This window comes from Pituophis catenifer, unplaced genomic scaffold (genome assembly GCF_029215685.1).
Source record: "Pituophis catenifer annectens isolate HBS135680 unplaced genomic scaffold, rPitCat1.0.hap2 SCAF_13, whole genome shotgun sequence".
NCBI classification, from domain to species: Eukaryota; Metazoa; Chordata; class Lepidosauria; order Squamata; family Colubridae; genus Pituophis; species Pituophis catenifer.
Genome location: NW_027256893.1, coordinates 21,388,347 through 21,405,836, shown reverse-complemented (window position 1 = coordinate 21,405,836; position 17,490 = coordinate 21,388,347). Strand labels below are relative to the sequence as shown.

The 17,490-nt window shown below is 41.7% G+C and overlaps 1 protein-coding gene across 1 annotated transcript in view; it reads left to right on the top strand.

The window, feature by feature from the left end:
- RPGRIP1L (RPGRIP1 like) overlaps window positions 1-17,490 on the top strand; it is a 61,878-nt gene that overhangs the window by 4,690 nt on the left and 39,698 nt on the right. The window contains exons 4-12 of the mRNA XM_070952662.1: window positions 164-462; window positions 1,081-1,165; window positions 2,504-2,647; window positions 6,219-6,324; window positions 8,005-8,151; window positions 9,568-9,641; window positions 13,652-13,791; window positions 16,220-16,326; window positions 17,214-17,264. Coding sequence (XP_070808763.1) covers window positions 164-462; window positions 1,081-1,165; window positions 2,504-2,647; window positions 6,219-6,324; window positions 8,005-8,151; window positions 9,568-9,641; window positions 13,652-13,791; window positions 16,220-16,326; window positions 17,214-17,264 — 1,153 coding nt within the window. The remainder of the gene's footprint in view (window positions 1-163; window positions 463-1,080; window positions 1,166-2,503; window positions 2,648-6,218; window positions 6,325-8,004; window positions 8,152-9,567; window positions 9,642-13,651; window positions 13,792-16,219; window positions 16,327-17,213; window positions 17,265-17,490) is intronic.

Genomic DNA, 17,490 nt, shown 5'->3' with positions numbered 1-17,490 from the left:
GTTCTATCGAAACCTGAAATTTATTACTCAGGTTTGACCGCCGAAAGTCTTCACAGTGATTATGTTCCTTTCAACAAAGTGCTTTTTCATGCTGATTTCCCCCCCCCTTCCTTTTCTCCCCCCCACCCCCACCCCATTGGCTACATCTGACTTGTCTCCTCAGAATGGCCACTAAGTTAATACGTCTCATTAACGACAAGAAGAAAGCAGAGCAGATCGGTGGCGTCCCCAGGCGGCTGGGTCAGGACGTGGAGATGGAGGAAGTCATCGAACAACTTCAGGAGAAGGTCCGGGACTTAGAAAAACAGAACGAAATGATACGCAACAGGCTGATTTCTACCAAACAGCAGCTTCAGCTTCAAGGCCAAAGACACACACCCTACAATTACGTCCAGGCACGGGTTAACACGGGACTCAAGAAGGCGACGGAAGGTTTGAGGGTCCACGAGGCCACCAAGAAAGGTATCAGATTGAGCCTTTAACTGTCTACGTTTCAGATAGGTGAGAGGTTAAACCTGTGTCTTAGATTTTTTTTATTATTATTTATTTATTTATTTATTTTTATATGCCGCCCTTCTCCAGAGACTCAGGGCGGCTTACAATGTGTTAAGCAATAGCCTTCATACTTTTGTATATTTTATACAAAGTCAGCTTATTGCCCCCACAAATTGGGTCTTCATTTTACCCGCCTTAGAAAGGATGGAAGGCTGAGTCGACCTTGAGCCTGGTGAGAATTGAACTCGCAGTAATTGCAGGCAGCTGGATGTTAAATGCTGCCTTAGTAGGAGGCATTAGCCTCCTACGCCACTCAGGCTCCAAGAAATGTCCTTGACTCTCTGAGAAAGGAATGTTATTATGACTATATATCACCCATGCTCTGTACAATCCCCCCCGCTCCCAGTTTCCCACACCATTAAATGTGGCAGGCCTGAAGGCCCAATGCCAAAGATGGCTTCCAGGCCTGACAGCTTGGTCGTGGTGATGATGGATCAATTATGTTTGTCATCGTGGATCAACTTCCAAATCAACGAACGTGCTTCTCTCTTTATTTCCTTCCATCCACCTCACCTTTCCTACCAGGGATGAGGCTGCAGAATGTTGAAGAATTGCCTTCCAAGTATGGACACAGTTTACTTGAAGAAGCAAGAGCAGAGATCAAAAACTTGTATGGCTTTTTTTTTTTTTTTTGGAATTCTTCCTCCTCCTTCTTTTCTTCCTCCTCTGATCAACCTGTTAAGCTTCTCAAGGAAAGTTAAAAAAAAAAATTACACCGGGCAAGTCCTGTTCAGTTTTGTTGGGTTCTCCTATAAAAAGTTGACATTGAATTTTTCAATGTCGGAGGTTCGGTAGACATATTGGGATTTTGGAGCCATTTGTGAGGACTTTCCAAAAAAATTAAAATGGCGGTTACTTAGGCTCGGTTTGACCATTTGTAAAATGGCTGCCTCGTTGGGTATAGTTGGTACAAAGCACCCATTTTCCAAAAGTCAAAATGATGAGGTTATTCTCTGCTTCTCTGCCCATCTCAATCTCTCTATCTCCCAAATTTACCTTTGCCTTTTTTGGAAAATTGGTAATTCCACTTACAAAAAAAACCCCCCAATGAATAGCAACTAAACACTATTAATTGTAGTGATCAACAGTTATAGTTGTAATTCAGAACAGAAGGTAGTTTAGATGTCTTTTCTTTAATATAACTCTGGATCAAGCCCATTGAATGTAGCAACATGATTTATATATTTCAGGCTTCTTTTGCTTTCTAGTTATGGCAGTTTTGGAAAAGACAACATTGAGACACTGATCAAGAAAAAAATAAAAATATTTTTTGGGGAAAAAAATTGTTTCTTCAAGTATTATTTTAAATTTATTTTAGCTCAGTGAATGAGCTAATCCGTTACCCATGTTTCTGAAATTGTCCATTTCTTCCAAATAAACCCTTTAGAATACCTCTGCTCTTTGAGAAGAATGGAATGGAATGGAATTAGAATAGTGAGAAGAGAAGAGAAGAGAAGAGAAGAGAAGAGAAGAGAAGAGAAGAGAAGAGAAGAGAAGAGAAGAGAAGGATAGGATAGGATAGGATAGGACAGGACAGGACAGGACAGGACAGGACAGGACAGGACAGGACAGGACAGGACAGGACAGGACAGGACAGAACAGAATAGAATAGAATAGAATTCTTTATTGGCCAAGTGTGATTGGACACACAAGGAATTTGTCTTTGGTGCATAAGCTCTTAGTGTACATAAAAGAAAAGATACATTCGTCAAGAATCATAAGGTACAACACTAAATGATAGTCATAGGGAACAAATAAGCAATCAAATCATACTAGGAAACAATATCAATATAAATCGTAAGGATACAAAAGGAATAAATTACTGATCCACTTATCCCCATTTAAACACGCAGCTTTCCTTCTGTATTCTTTTTTTTTTTTTTTTTTTTTTTTAAGTTTTAAATTTTTCTGCTTTTTCATCGGGAAAACTTTCTCGGTCGACCTGCAGAGAGAATGAGCTTGAATCCTTGCGGGGACAGAATCAAGAGTTGGTGCTTGCGATCGAAATGCTAAGAAGTGAGAAAAAGAAAAAAGAAGAAGAGTTTGAAGTCGCTCTCCTCCAACTGAAAGAGCAGCAAGCCACAGGCCAACGGTAGGACAAAAGAGAAAGATCATCAGATTAGAGTTGAATGCAGGTACTCCTCGATTTACGACCACAACTGAACCCAACGTTTCTGTGGCTAAAGCAAGACAGTGGTTAACTGACTTTTGCCTCATTTTAAGACCTTTCTTGCCACTTGTTCTTAAGTGAATCACTACAGTGGTTCAGTTAGTAAACACGGTCGTTAAGCAAATCTGTTTCCCCTCCGCCCATTGACTTTGCATGTCAAAAGGCCGCAAAAGGGGATCACATGACCCCGGACACAGCAACGGTCATAAGTGTGAATTAGTTGTCCAGCATATGAATTTTGATCACATGATCCTGGGGATGCTACAAATGCAACTGCAAAAAATGGTCATAAGTCACTTTTTTCAGTGCTGCTCTAACTCTAACGGTCACTTAAACAAACTGTGGTAAGTCAAGGACTAGCTGTACTCAGAAATAACTCCACATATCATTTTTATTTTATTTATTTTATTTATTAATTAAATTTCTATACCGCCCTTCTCCAAAAAGGACTCAGGGCGGTGCACAGCCAAAGTAAAAACAGAGCATACAAAATTTAAAAACAGTATTAAAATAATTAAATATTTTGGCCGTAAATTAAAACAACTCAATTTAAAATCAATTTAAAATTAAACTCAAGCCAGCCCAGCTAGTTGAAATAAATAGGTTTTCAGGGCCCGACGAAAAATCCGGAGGTCTGTTATTGTATGTATTTTTCCGTTCTTTTTGTAGCTCTCATTGTGCTAACCCCATGATGGTGCCACAGGTGGCATACGGAGCCATATCGGTGAGCTTGCAAGCATTATCCTAGCTCAGCTCCAGCGTGCATGCACGCGCCGGCCAGCTGATTTTTGGGCCTTCCAAGCCCACTGGAAGTCAGGAAACAGGCTGTTTCCGGCCTCCGGAGGCCTCCAGGGGGATGGGGAAGGCTGTTTTCGCCGTCCTCAGGCTCCTAGAAAGCCTCTGGAGCCTGGGGAGGGTGAAAAACAGACTTACCAGGCCCACGGTGCCATCATGTGCCAAAAGTGAAGGGAGTGCAGGGGGGTCGCATGCGCGAGGGGGCAGGGCGCAATGAATTATGGGCGTGGGCATGCACACTCACAACTGCCCTGCGTTCCCCCCGCTTTTGGCACATGATGGCAAAAAAGTTAGCCATCACTATGCTAACCCTTTCACGGAAATTCAAAATAAAACCACAGGATGGCCGACATTACCTGTGAAAAAGGCTCACAGGATTGGGAGATATCAATATAACAGAAATGTAACAGAAATGTAAAATGTAAAACAAATACAGTTGTGAAACAATACATGCCTCAATATAAAACGACAACAATAGAGGATTGCTCTTGTGGCAACTATCCCACAAAGCAGGAATGAGGTGCAATTTTTCTTGAAAAAGATAACCGGCAATGAGGGCCTGTTGCCATTTTCTATCGTGGCTTGGAAATTAACAATACTTTCCTGCCTTATCTGGACCTGGCCAACAGACCTTCCACCCCCACACTATGGAATAATCTAGAAAGTCTGGATAATTAAGAGCTGTTAGGGTAACATCTGCAGGACACTGACACCTTTTTTTTAAAAAAAAAAAAGCCCTCCTTTTTATTTAAAAATAAAAGGGAGGACTTGTCAGACATTCTCTGAAGGCAATCAAGTTGTTTGATGTGAAAAGCATGATAACTGTAATAAAAACACAATATGATGTTCATTTTTGCACTTAGAGTCTGGCAGGGATGCCGTCCCTTCCACTTTTTATATAAATATACCGTATTTTTCGGAGTATAAGACACACCTTTTTCCCCAAAAAAAGAGGGTGAAAATCTGGGTACGTCTTATACTCCGAATGTAGCCCCGTCCAGTTTCTCAAATGGAGGTTTCAGAGGCTGAAAAAAGCATCAGAAACGAAGCTTCAGAAAAAAAGCCTCCAAACAGAGCTTCAGAAAAAAAGCCTCCAAACAGAGCTTCAGAAAAAAAGCCTCCAAACAGAGCTTCAGGGGCTTTTTTTCTGAAGCTGTTTCGGAGGTTTTTAGAGGCAGGAAAAAAAGTTTTTTCTGAAACAGAGTTTCAGAAGTTTCAGAGGCAGAAAAAAAAAGCAAAAAAGCAAGGCACAGAGCTCATAACCAACAAACCTGTTGCTAAAATTCACCTCTGGGAACAGCTGATTGGGTGTATTCTGGGAGGCCGATCCACCCGCCAATCAGCTTTTTTCTTACTTTCCTCCCCAAAAACTAAGGTGCGTCTTATAGTCTGAAAAATACGGTATATCAGTGGTGAAATCCAATTTTTTTTACTACCGGTTCGGTGGGCGTGCCTTGGTGGGCATGGTGTGGCTTGGTGGGTGTGGCTCAGTGGGCGTGGCAGGGAAACAATACTGCAAAATCCCCATTCCCCCCCCACTCCTGGGGGAAGGATATTGCAAAATCTCCATTCCCACCCACCCTGGGGCCAGCCAGAGGTGGTATTTGCTGGTTCTCCGAACTACTCAAAATTTCCACTACCGGTTCTCCAGAACCTGTCAGAACCTGCTGGATTTCATCCCTGATAGATATGTGAGTGTGTGTGTGTGTAAAGTAGAATATATATATATTCTGTGTGTGTGTGTATGTATGTGTACATATGGGAGAGATATAGTTTTAAGTTTTCAGCTGGTTTACAGATGTATCAGCTTTGTAATCTGGTTCCAGCAGTGGAACAATTTTTCCAATCTGTCTTCAGCAGATAAGTATTGGGGGAGAAACAGCGTATTTCAAGATGTGAAATTCTGTTTATCTTTTTGCTTTATTTGGTATTAGCACTTAAGCTCCTTTAAGGAGTTTCCTTTAAAAAAAATTATCTTGGCTTGATGCAGCCATGCAGATAGAATAACAATGAGATCAAATGTTACGTTTCTGATACCTTATCTGTATTTAACTTTTCACAAGATAAAATTATGAATTTGTTATTGAATCTCACCAAGGGAAATGTATAACAGCATCTTAGCCGTATAGAATTTCGCCCACGCCGGTCAGTGTTAAAAAGACATCTGCAGTTTATTTTAATACCGGGCTCAAAGTATCGTCTATGTACAATGTTAAATCACAGGCCTTGCAATTAGTTGAGTTGAGGAAGGAAATAAGTTCCAGGGGTGGAAAAAAAATGCCAGTAAAAAGTAACAGCAAAAGTTTGGAAGCTGCTTGATAGCAAAACAAAATGATCTGCCTCTTATAAATATCAATTTATTCCTTTAACTATTGCATTTACCATACTGTTATGGCATGAAGCATTATGTCTAACTCGTCAACATTGTTCAGCCCTCTTTCACTGAAGCATGGATTGATTTAACTATCTGTAATGTTTACTTCAAGAAAGGAAAAACGACTTTTGGCCACACTAATAGGTTTTTCCCCTGACTGCGTTGGGAATTAAGCTACAAAGAAACTGTTTTCAAGGCTACAGATTTCAATATCAAAATTGCATGCATGGCTGCTTTAGTAAAAAAAAAAAAAAAAAAAAAAAAATCTGACCATGATTTTTCTGTCTTTTGGGGGGGGGCAAAAATCAAAATTGCTTTTTGGAGGCTCAGCATTCGAGACAACGTAGAGATGATCAAACTCCACAAACAGCTGATAGAGAAAACCAGCGAATTTGCAACGGTGGAAGAAAAATTGCTTCAACTTCAGGAGGTAGGTAAATCCTTGAGATTTTTCATCCATATCATTCAGGAATCTGATCCCACCCTCAAGCACAGCCTGGTCACCTCCTCTGTAAACACCGGGAGATGTTTTAATAGCTTTTTTCTTAACCCTCCTCAATTCAGCGGTAGCACTAGCACTTAGACTTGTATACAGCTTCACAGTGCTTAGCCCTCTCTAAGCGGTTTTACAGAGTCAGCCTATTGCCCCCAACAATCTGGGTCCTCATTTTACCCGCCTTGGAACGATGGAAAGCCGAGTCAACTTTGAGCCAGACAGGATCAAACTGCTGGCTATGGGCAGAGCCTGCAATACTACATTCTAACCATTGTAGCAAGAAGGAAGGAAGGGAGGGAGGGAGGGAGGGAGGGAGGGCAATAAGGGCAACTTAGACTTATATACTGCTTTACAGTGCTTTTACAGCCTTCTCTAAGCTGTTTACAGTCAGCCTAACAATTTGGGTCCTCATTTTACCCACCTCGGAAGGATGGAAGGCTGAGTCTACCTTGAGCCTAGTGAGATTCGAACTGCCAAATTGCAGGCAGCCGGCAGTCAGCAGAAGTAGCCCGCAGTACTGCACTCTAACCAGGTATTAGGAAAGGTTCACATTCTGTACTCTTGCTGGCTACGTCTAGGTCACATCCGTGGCGAGAGGTTCTCCTGGATGCTCAATTGATATCACATACTGTTAAAATTTATTTATTTATTATATTTATATGAGTGGCGTGGTGGCTCAGCAGTTAAGATGCTGGGCTTTTCAGCTGGAAAACCGGCAGCCCAGGTTCGAGACCCAAACACTTTGAGACAGGGTGAGGTCCTGTCCTCGCCCCAGCTTCTGCCCACCTAACAGTTGGAAATGTGAGTAGATAAATAGGTACCACTTTGATGGGAAGGTAACAGTGCTCCGTGATCTTATGCCGGCCACATAATCATGGAAATGTCTTCAGACAGTGCCAGCTCAATGGCCTTGAAACTCAGATAAGAGTCAGCAATGACCAGTGGAATAAAATCCACAGGGACTCCCATTACCTTTTTTTAAAAAATTCTATTTATATGCCACCCATCTGACTGTTAATCAACTCAGAGCAGCTTACAGCATCATAAAAACACAATATAAAACAACGAGAACGGTAAAACCATTTAACAACATTCAGCCTTAAGGATTCAAACCTAAAAAAAATTAACAAAAGCAGGGACCAATACATAAACAGAGTGAAGGTGGCACCTTCTCTTAGTCCAGGGGTCGGCAACCTTAAACACTCAAAGAGCCACAAAGGTCCTAACCGGAAGCCCCACATTCAATTCTGGAGCTGACCGGAAGTCCAGTTCCCCCACCATAGAGACTCCTTCTAGTGTGGCATCCTTTTTCCTCTGCCGACCGGAAGTCTGGTTCCCCCACCATAGAGACTCCTTCTAGCGCAGCATCTTTTTCCTCTACCTACCCTAACCGGAAAGCACTATCAATTGTGGAGCTGACCAGTGATGGAGCCACAGTAGAGGGATGAGTCACATGCGGCTCCAGAGCCACAGGTTGCTGACCCCTGTCTTAGTCCAAGTATAAAGCGTTGAGAAAAACTACGTGATTCTGAATGTAGCCTAAATATGACTTATCTAGCGCTAACGTTTTTTTCCCTCTTTCTTTTATCTTCCTTCCCCTCTTCACTCTCGCAGAAGCAAAAAAATCTCAAAATGAGCCACGATGCCCTAATAGCCAAGGGGGAAGAACTGAATTTGCAACTTAAAGAAGAACGTTCAAAGTGCCTCCACCTAGAGGGACAATTGCAGGCCACCACATTTTCGAGACGACGCTCGGAAGAGGTGAAGCGGCAAATCTTTCTTTTCTTTTTTTTGTGCATATAGTATTTAAAAGAGCCACGGAGTTTTCCCAGCGTTCTCAAGTGGGAGCAGAACCAAAAAATGTTTCGTGGAAGGGACCAAATCAGTTCGAGGCGATCTTGATAATTTGAACAATCTGGTTTCGTTTAGCTTATCGCTAGCAGGAATCTGCCAGATGCGTTTTGGCAGACGTATGGTATTTACCCTCCAATGTTCTTATAACTCGTTCACACTGCATATTTTCCGTGCTATGTCGATTGTTCCCACCCAGAGTTGTTCCTACTATTATTGCGCCGCAATAGGATTCATATGAATCTGAGCGATCGAAAGGGAGCCATCGTTCCGTGAACCTCTCTCCAAAAGTCTTGCCTCCAAGTAATATATTAGTATTCATTCCAAGAGGTCAGCCGTTTTAGGACACAGAGTTCCTCCTTTCCCAGGATGACTGCTAAAGCCTTACATAATGGGTCAAAAGTCTCACTGGACTTCTACTCGTAAAGGAGGTAGAATTATCTTCCTTAAGAGACAAGTGAGTTCTAGTCTCACCTTAGGCATGAGAGCTGGCTGGGTGACTTTGGGCCAATCACTAGGAGGCTGTGAGTTCTAGTCTCGCCTTAGGCATGAAAGTTGGCTGAAGGACTTAGGGCCAATCACTAGGAGGCTTGTGAGTTCTAGTCTCGCCTTAGGCATGAAAGCTGGCTGGGTGACTGGGCCAATCACTAGGAGGCTGTGAGTTCTAGTCTCGCCTTAGGCATGAAAGTTGGCTGGAGGACACAGGGCCAATCACTAGGAGGCTGTGAGTTCTAGTCTCGCCTTAGGCATGAAAGCTGGCTGGGTGACTTTGGGCCAACCACTAGGAGGCTGTGAGTTCTAGTCTCGCCTTAGGCATGAAAGCTGGCTGGGTGACTTTGGGCCAACCACTAGGAGGTGATGAGTTCTAGTCTCGCCTTAGCCATAACAGTCAGCAGGGTGACTTTGGGCCAATCACTCTCTCTTAGCTCACAGGATTATTGTTGTTGCGGGGAAAATAGGAGGAAAAAGGCATATTAGGAATATTTGATGCCTTGCATTATGTATTAAAAAAATATTAAAAGGCCGGATAGAATAAATAAATAAAATCAAACCTGCCAATACGTTCATCTCATCCCAAAGAAATAACACCTTCGTCAGTGAAACGTTATTATTGTTAATACTTTTGACGGAGGTACCCTTGTAATCGGTCTTGTCCTTTGGTGACATCAGAGCAGCTGAGGTGATGATAAGGGATCATCAGTCCCTCGTTGGCAAGAGAAAGCAGGTGGCCCAGGTACCTAACTAGGAAACCTATTGAACATTAGTAATTGTTGCTTTCATCTCCTTCCGCCATGAATCCCCCGCTAACATTCTTTTTCATTCCAGCTGCAAGACAGAATTAATGATTTGGAAAAAGAGAGGGACCTTTTAAAGGAAAACTATGATAAATTATATAACAGGTAAACTATAACGAATGGAGTAATTTCTTTTAAACTCCGGTTTCTTTTTCTTTTTTAAATGTTCTCAACGAAAATAATCTGACTCAGAAATACAGATATGTAATCTTGAACTCAATGACCTGAATAGGCAGGAGCAGGTGAAGTTTGCTAACGCCTTAGAAAAGTGATTTCAAGAATCTTGTCCATCTTCGCTTTCCCATTAATATTATTCGGGGAGCATTCTAGGGTGACTAAGTTGCTCCTGCATTGAAGAACTTCCTTTGGGTCCTGGTTAGGGTCCTTAGGAACTGCCAACCATGTTCTTCACTACATCAGTCTTTTAACTTTTACGAGATTGAATCCTGATCTAGGGCCGCTTGCCCAGCTGGCAGTCTCATCAATCTCTCTCTCTCTTCTCTCTCTGTCTCTCTTTTTAGTTCTATTCTCTTCTGTCATTTTTTTTCTTGCCTCTAGAAAGAAAGAAACTACAGTAGTGGCCAAAATTGTGGAAACCTTTTGGGAAAAGTGTCTTTTCTAAACCTAGCTAATAACACCACTTTTTTTTTTTTTTTTGGAGTAGTACCATAAAATTATATATCAATGGGAAGGTAATTTAATCAAGAATGTAATGATAATAACTTTTATGAAGGATTTGCTATTACAATAGGAGTTACAGTATAAAGAAGAAAAGCAAAACACGTAGAAAAAATGAGATATACAAAAATGATCACCATAGAAAAAATGAGATGTACAAAAAATATCACCATGTCAGTTAATACTTAGTTGGGTAACCTTTAGTATGAATTACAGCCTTACAACGTCTTCCCATGGAGTGAACCAAGTCTTTTAATTCTGCAGCTGTTATCATGTGAAACCAAGATTGAAGGATTGCTTCTATTAACTGGGTTTTATTGCTGGGTCGCTTCAGACTAACAAGTTTCTTTAGTCCGATCCATAGATTTTCAATTGGGTTAAGGTCTGGGCTATTCCCAGGCCATTCCAGCACTATTATGTCACCCCTAGTCTTTCTTTTCACTAGACTACTTCTTCTTGTGCCATATCCGTCATCGGATGTTGGCGATCCTATTTTGATCAACAGCTGCACGAAAAAGTGCTGTTGAGTTTTGTCCAAACCAGTCCCTTAGATTTTGAAGCCACAATGTTCTTCTTCTGCATGGACCTCGTTTGCCTTCTATCTTTCCCTGGAGGACTAAGTGAAGTATGGAGTATTTCACTACTCAATTCCTGCAACCATTCTTCATATTTACTAAGACTGTATTACTATTGTTCTTCTCATCCTTCTTATTACTTATCTCCTCCCACTTATGACTATAACCATGTTGCTTGTATTTTTACGATTTATATTGTTCTGTTTGTTTCCTAGTATGATTTGATTGCTTATTAGTAACCTATGACTATCACTAAGTGTTGTATCTTATGATTCTTTATTAATGTATTTTTTCTTTTTTCTTTCTTTTTTCTTTCCTTTTATGTACACTGAGAGCATATGCACCAAAGACAAATTCCTTGTGTGTCCCATCACACTTGGCCAATAAAGAATTCTATTCTATTCTATTCTATTCTATTCTATTCTATTCTATTCTATTCTATTCTATTCTATTCTATTCTATTCTATTCCATTCCATTCCATTCCATTCCATTCCATTCCATTCCATTCCATTCCATTCCATTCCATTCTATAAAGAATTCTATTCTATTCTATTCTATTCCATTCCATAAAGAATTCTATAAATCTGACAAATAAATAAATAAATAAATATTCCATTCCATTCTATAAAGAATTCTATTCTATTCTATTCCATTCCATAAAGAATTCTATAAATCTGACAAATAAATAAATAAATAAATAAACTATTCCATTCCATTCCATTTCATTCCATTCCATTCCATTCCCTGTTCTGTTCTGTTCTGTTCTATTTATTTTAGCTTTCAGTCCCCTAATCATCTTTGCTGCTCTTCTCTGTGCTCGTTCTCAAGATCTTTTATATATCGTGACGACCAAAACTGGATGCAGCATTCTAAGTGATCCTTACAGTCTTGAACGGGCTTTTCTGAAGTGTTCTTATTTTGGGGGGGCTGGGAGCAATAAATCCTTTACTCGCCTCCCTCCCTCCCTCCCTCCCAGAATCTCTGCCCTGTTGTACAGATAATGTTGCCCTTCCGCGCTCCGAGGAGGACCCATCCATTTCAGGCAGCCAATGGAAGGGGAGGGAGGGGGGGTTTGGATGCCCCTTTCTTGCCTCCAGCTCTTACCCCGCAACATCTCAATTTCCTGAAAAATGCGGACTCCGGTACGGAGCCAAGTGGAACGTCGTTTTGACTTTTCGGGTGCCAGAAATGCCTTGGGCTGGCACCGCGGCTCCACTTGATATTTCTATAAAAGTTGCTTCGAGGTAATAGTCTGTGTAAATTCTGTCAGCAGCGCTTAATATCACATAAATAAAAAATTAGGGAGCTAAACCTACGGAACATGAAATGAGATAGGGCGCTGAATTCATTTTCTGGTGCCGAACAGAAAATTGAAGCAATTACAGTCAATTTGCAGAGGCTTAATGAGGAAACCCCTGATTGTGAAGCAAGGCAGGGCACCAGAAGAAGCCTCCAGTTGCAGATGGTGTGCGTGTGTGTGTGTGTGTGCATTCTCTTCCTAGCATTCCCACACCATGACAGGGTCCACTCCGTATGTGTGTATGTGTGTGTATTTGTGTATATATGTGTATGTCTGAATGTCTATATCTATCTATCCCTCCCTCCCGCCATCTTATCTATTCTGTCTGCCCTTCCATCCATCCACCCATATTCATCCATCCATCCATCCCTCTCTTTCTCTCTCTCTCCCTCCCTCCCTTCCTCCATCCATCCATCCATCTTATCTATCTGTCTGTCTGTCTGCCCTTCCATCCTTCCATCCATCCACCCATATTCATCCATCCATCCATCCCTCTCTTTCTCTCTCTCTCTCTCCCTCCCTCCCTCCATCCATCCATCTTATCTATCTGTCTGTCTGCCCTTCCATCCTTCCATCCATATTCATCCATCCATCCATCCCTCTCTATCTCCCTTCCTCCATCTTATCTATCTGTCTATCTGCCCTTCCATCCATCCACCCATATTCATCCATCCATCCCTCTCTGTCTCTCTCCCTCCCTCCCTCCCTCCATCTTATCTATCTATCTATCTATCTATCCATCCATCCATCCATCCATATCCATCCATCTCTCTCTCCCTCCCTCCCTTCATCCCTCCATCCATCTTATCTAACTGTCCATCCATATCCATCCATTCATCCCTCTCTCCCTCTCTCCCTTCCTCCATCCATCCCTCCATCCATCTCCATCTGTCTATCAGTCTATATCTATCCATCCATATCTATCTATCTATCTATCTATCTATCTATCTATCTATCTATCTATCTATCCATCCATCCATCCATCCATCCATCCATCAATCTATCCATCTATCTGTGGACCCTGCCATAGAGCGGGGATAATGCTCCAAATCTAGGCCAACTCCATTACTCATCCCACAAAACCTTCTGTGTGTGACCCATCGTTGGAGCCAGCGAAAGGCGCTTCGACCCACAGCCGTCCATCCTGCGTTCCCTTCATTCCCAAGAAAGACTCACAAACATGCCTCTCTGAGCTTGGTTGTTTTCTTGCAGGCATTTCATTATCCAAACCTGGTGATGTCACCAGTGCACTGATAAGGTTACCTAGTTTGGGTAATGAAACATCTGCAAGAAAGCAGCCACGTTCAGAGAGCACGACAATGAAGGGCTCCTCGTTTCCACCCTGAGCTACAAATATTCTCCTTTATTGGCTTGTCCTGACGATCGTGGTCCTTTCTCTGCCCTGGCTTCCAGCTTCCATCTTTTTTGGGTTGGAGACCGTTTCACGGAGGCCCCCCACGTGCCACGCGGCATGCATAGGAGAGCAAAGAGTGGTTTACCCGTGCGAATGTCTTGTGTTTTCATTTCTCCCCCCCCCCTTTTGTCATATTCAATTTCTCAGTGCCTTCAGGGTGACCCACGACCAGCAGTGGAAGCTGAAGGAGCAGCAGCTGAAACGGCAGATCGGTCAGCTCGAGGCGGCTTTAAAAGCAGATTTAGCCGAAAAAAACAATATCCTGGACAGAATCAAAATGGAACGAGGTACACCCGTGTACGGGCCAAGCGTGCCGATTTTCTTTTTGAGTTTTAAGTCGTGGAGAACATCAGGGAACATAACAAAGGTGCTGTTGCCAGGCCAGGTTGGTCTGCTGTCCAAATTTATTATTATTTTTTTTTCTGACTAGCTCAGGGAGAAAGAGGGGCCATTCTTCCTGTCTTCTCGCTACTAAATCATTTTAACTAGTAACAGGAATCCAAATTATGGGTCTTCTGGTTTAAAATCCTTGGCCTACCTCTTGATTCTCACAGGTCGGCCTCGGGTGCCCTGAATAGACAATGTCAGAAGGTTCTTATAGAATATTTATTTATTTATTTATTTATTTATTATATTTCTATACCGCCTTTCTCCCGTAGGACTCAAGGCGGTGTACAGTCAAGAAAAATATAGACACACAAACATCATAAAATTGCTAATTAAAATTATTACTTAGTTTGGTCAATTAAATAAAACCCAGAATTAGATAACATTTAAAAAAAAAAAATGCAGTGAAATATAAATGCAGTGAAACCATCATAGACCATCTTGTTGGACTTCGGGTGGAAGGCAGGTGATAATGTTTGGGGGTTTTGTAAGTCAGGTTTTTAATTTATATATAAATATTTTGAAGGCAGTGTATTATCCCGGCATTTCGTTTTACAGACGAAAAAAAAATAACAGATATACTGACAGTGATAATGATAATACACGTAACAATTATAACCATATTTATAATTATATTAGCTTATTTATGATCATATTAATTATAAAAAGGTAAAGGTTCCTCTCGCACATATGTGCTAGTCGTTCCCGACTCTAGGGGGCGGTGCTCATCTCTATTTTAAAGCCAAAGAGCCAGTGCTTTCCAAAGACATCTCCGTGGTCATGTGGCTGGCATGACTAAATGCCAAAGGCACACAGAACGCTATTCCCTTCCCACCAAATGTGGTCCTATTTTTCTACTTGCATTTTTTACGTACTTTCGAACTGCTAGGTTACGCAGCACTAGTGATTCGAACCGCTGAACTGCCGACCTTTCTGATCGACAAGCTCAGTGTCTATTAATTATACGAGCATATTTATAATTATAGACAACATTCATATTTTACTTACACATAACAATGATCTTTCTTCATCTAATTTCTACCTCTTATCTCTAAGCATTGATAAAAATCTATTCCACGTTGAATAGTACTCTGTATCTCCTTTATCTTTTATTTTCAATGTCAATCTATCCATCTCTGCACAGTGCAATATTTTCCAATCAGAAAAGGCACAATTGTCCCTGATCCCAGACAAAAATCAAAGTTTGTAATACCCCCGCAGGAATATATATATTTTTCGTGTAGCTTAGATTTCCCGAAACAGCAGCGAGGATGTAAATCTGGATTGAATTGTAGCAGAAATACAAATAGGAGCTCGGTGGGTTATGATGGCTCTCTCTTTGCAAATCTTCCCCCCCGCCCCCCCCCCGCCCCCCCCCGCCCCCCGTCCTCTCCTAAAAGGGGACCCCGGCTTTACTTCTAATTGTTGATGTTTCTTAGAGTAAATCACCACGAAGGAAATAAATTGGCTCTGGAGTGGATTGTCCTCTTCAGTGAGCAGAGCAAACTTTTCTCGTTTCATTCGCTCTCGATTTCATTGATCGTCTGTCGGAGAAGCCTTTCTGAAACTTCGCAAATTTGTTTGGACAGCAAAAACCGTTTTGATCCCTTGCCTGCTTCCCAACGCCACTCCCTTCTCTCTTCTCTCCCCGTCAGTTTTACCGATGAGTTTCAGGTTTTATTATCCTTTCGGTTGGAACGTTTCAATACTGGATTTTTTATTTATTTTTTAATGCTGAAAAAAATTAATTGCAGACTTAAGAATCCTCTGTCTTCCCGTTCTTGGTAACATGGAATGCAGGGGTCGTCACCCTCCCTTGTATTGATTACAGATGATGATATAGCTTTTGACGGCTGTTTGTTTTATCGGTAGATTATCTTAATCTTTGTTTTCTTAAGAGCCTAAGACCCTGTGCTCAGTTTTTTTTTTAAATTTGTTTTAAATTAAACCCGAATACCACTCCCCCAGAAACTACATTCCTCCCTTGGAAACGTTTTATAGATGAATACAGGTAGTTCCCGATTTACGACTGCCATGGAGCCTTTCTGTTGCTAAATGAGGCATTTCTTAAGCGAGTGTTGCCCCAGTTTACAACTTTTTCTTGCCACGGTTGTTAAAAGTGAATCACCGCCGTTCTTAAAGTTAGCAACATGCTTGTTAGGTGAATCTGGCTTCCCAATTGACCTGGCTCTTCAGAAGGTTGTAAGAGGGGATCACGTGACCCTACCCTACACTTAAACGTGTTGCAAGTTAAGCAGACCGAACGACGATTCTGCCGAGTGTATATATATAAAAAAAAGACTCTCCCCCCCCCTTTTTTTTTTTGAGACCAAACTGAAAAGCTTGCCAAGGAGAACCAGGAGCTGCGAATGCGCTGTCTCGAACAGAAGCAGCAGCTGGAAGAGCTGAAGTCCCGCGTGCATTTTTTCACCAAGGTGAATTTTTTTTCCCTCCTTGTTTTAGAGAATGACTTAGAGAATTAGAGGGGTTTTTTTATTAGTGTATAATACAACATACAAAGAGAATAGAGCCACGGTGGCGCAGTAGTTTGAGTGCAGTACTGCAGGCTACTTCTGCTGACAGCCGGCTGCCTGCAATTTGGCCGTTCGAATCTCACCAGGCTCAAGGTTGACTCAGCCTTCCATCCTTCCGAGGTGGGTAAAATGAGGACCCAGATTGTTGGGGGCAAGTGGCTGACTCTGTAAACCGCTTAGAGAGGGCTGCAAAGCACTGTAAAGTGGTATATAAGTCTAAGTGCTATTGCTGTTGCTATACAAAAGTAAATATTAGGGAAATTAAGGAAGGAAAAAAGGGAAGTGGTAGTGGGGGAAAGGAAGGGAACAAGGAAGAAAAAAGGCATTGACTTCCGACTCCTTTGGTGCAGTAAAATAAGGCATTAACATCTACCCTCAACTTTTTACTTTTTTATAATCATAGAAACTAGCCATTTCTATAACAACAAATCTAGCTAATCGATACAACCCAAAATCAAAGTTTCGTTTTTTTGCCACCTCAAGCACAAAGTCCAGAAGTGGTTTCCAAGTAGAAATAAAGGTATTTGTGGGGTTTTTTTTTTCCCTTTAATCAAAACAGATTAGAGAATGTCTCTTAAAAAGGGGTGTGGGGGAGGGGAAGCTTTCTATATTTTATGCAAATGCTTCTTTCTTAAAAGCCCTGAACCAAATAATGGAGGATACGACAGTGTTCATTTATTCATGCTGTCCAGCTGAATGTCATGTTGTATGTGAACGCAAGAGAGAGTCTTCCCTCCATTATTCATTTCTTGAAGAGAACCTTTTTGTTAATTATTTCTCTGTTTCAGGAGAATGATGTTGATGTGGCCGACCTCAATGAGGCTCTCATGCTCCTCAAGGTAACTAGCACAACTGGTCACAGCCCCCCCCCCTCCTCAAGCTCTTTCTCTTCTCACCCAATGTGATCCTGCGAACATCTGGTTCTTGAGATGAGTTCTTCTCATGCTGTGTGTCAACCCTCTGCGAGCTCATGTTTCTTTGCTTGGATGTGTCCACTGCGTCTACTCCGAAAAGACAGAAAGGTAGCAGGTTAAGATAGAACAGGACATAGGAGTAGGAGTAGGA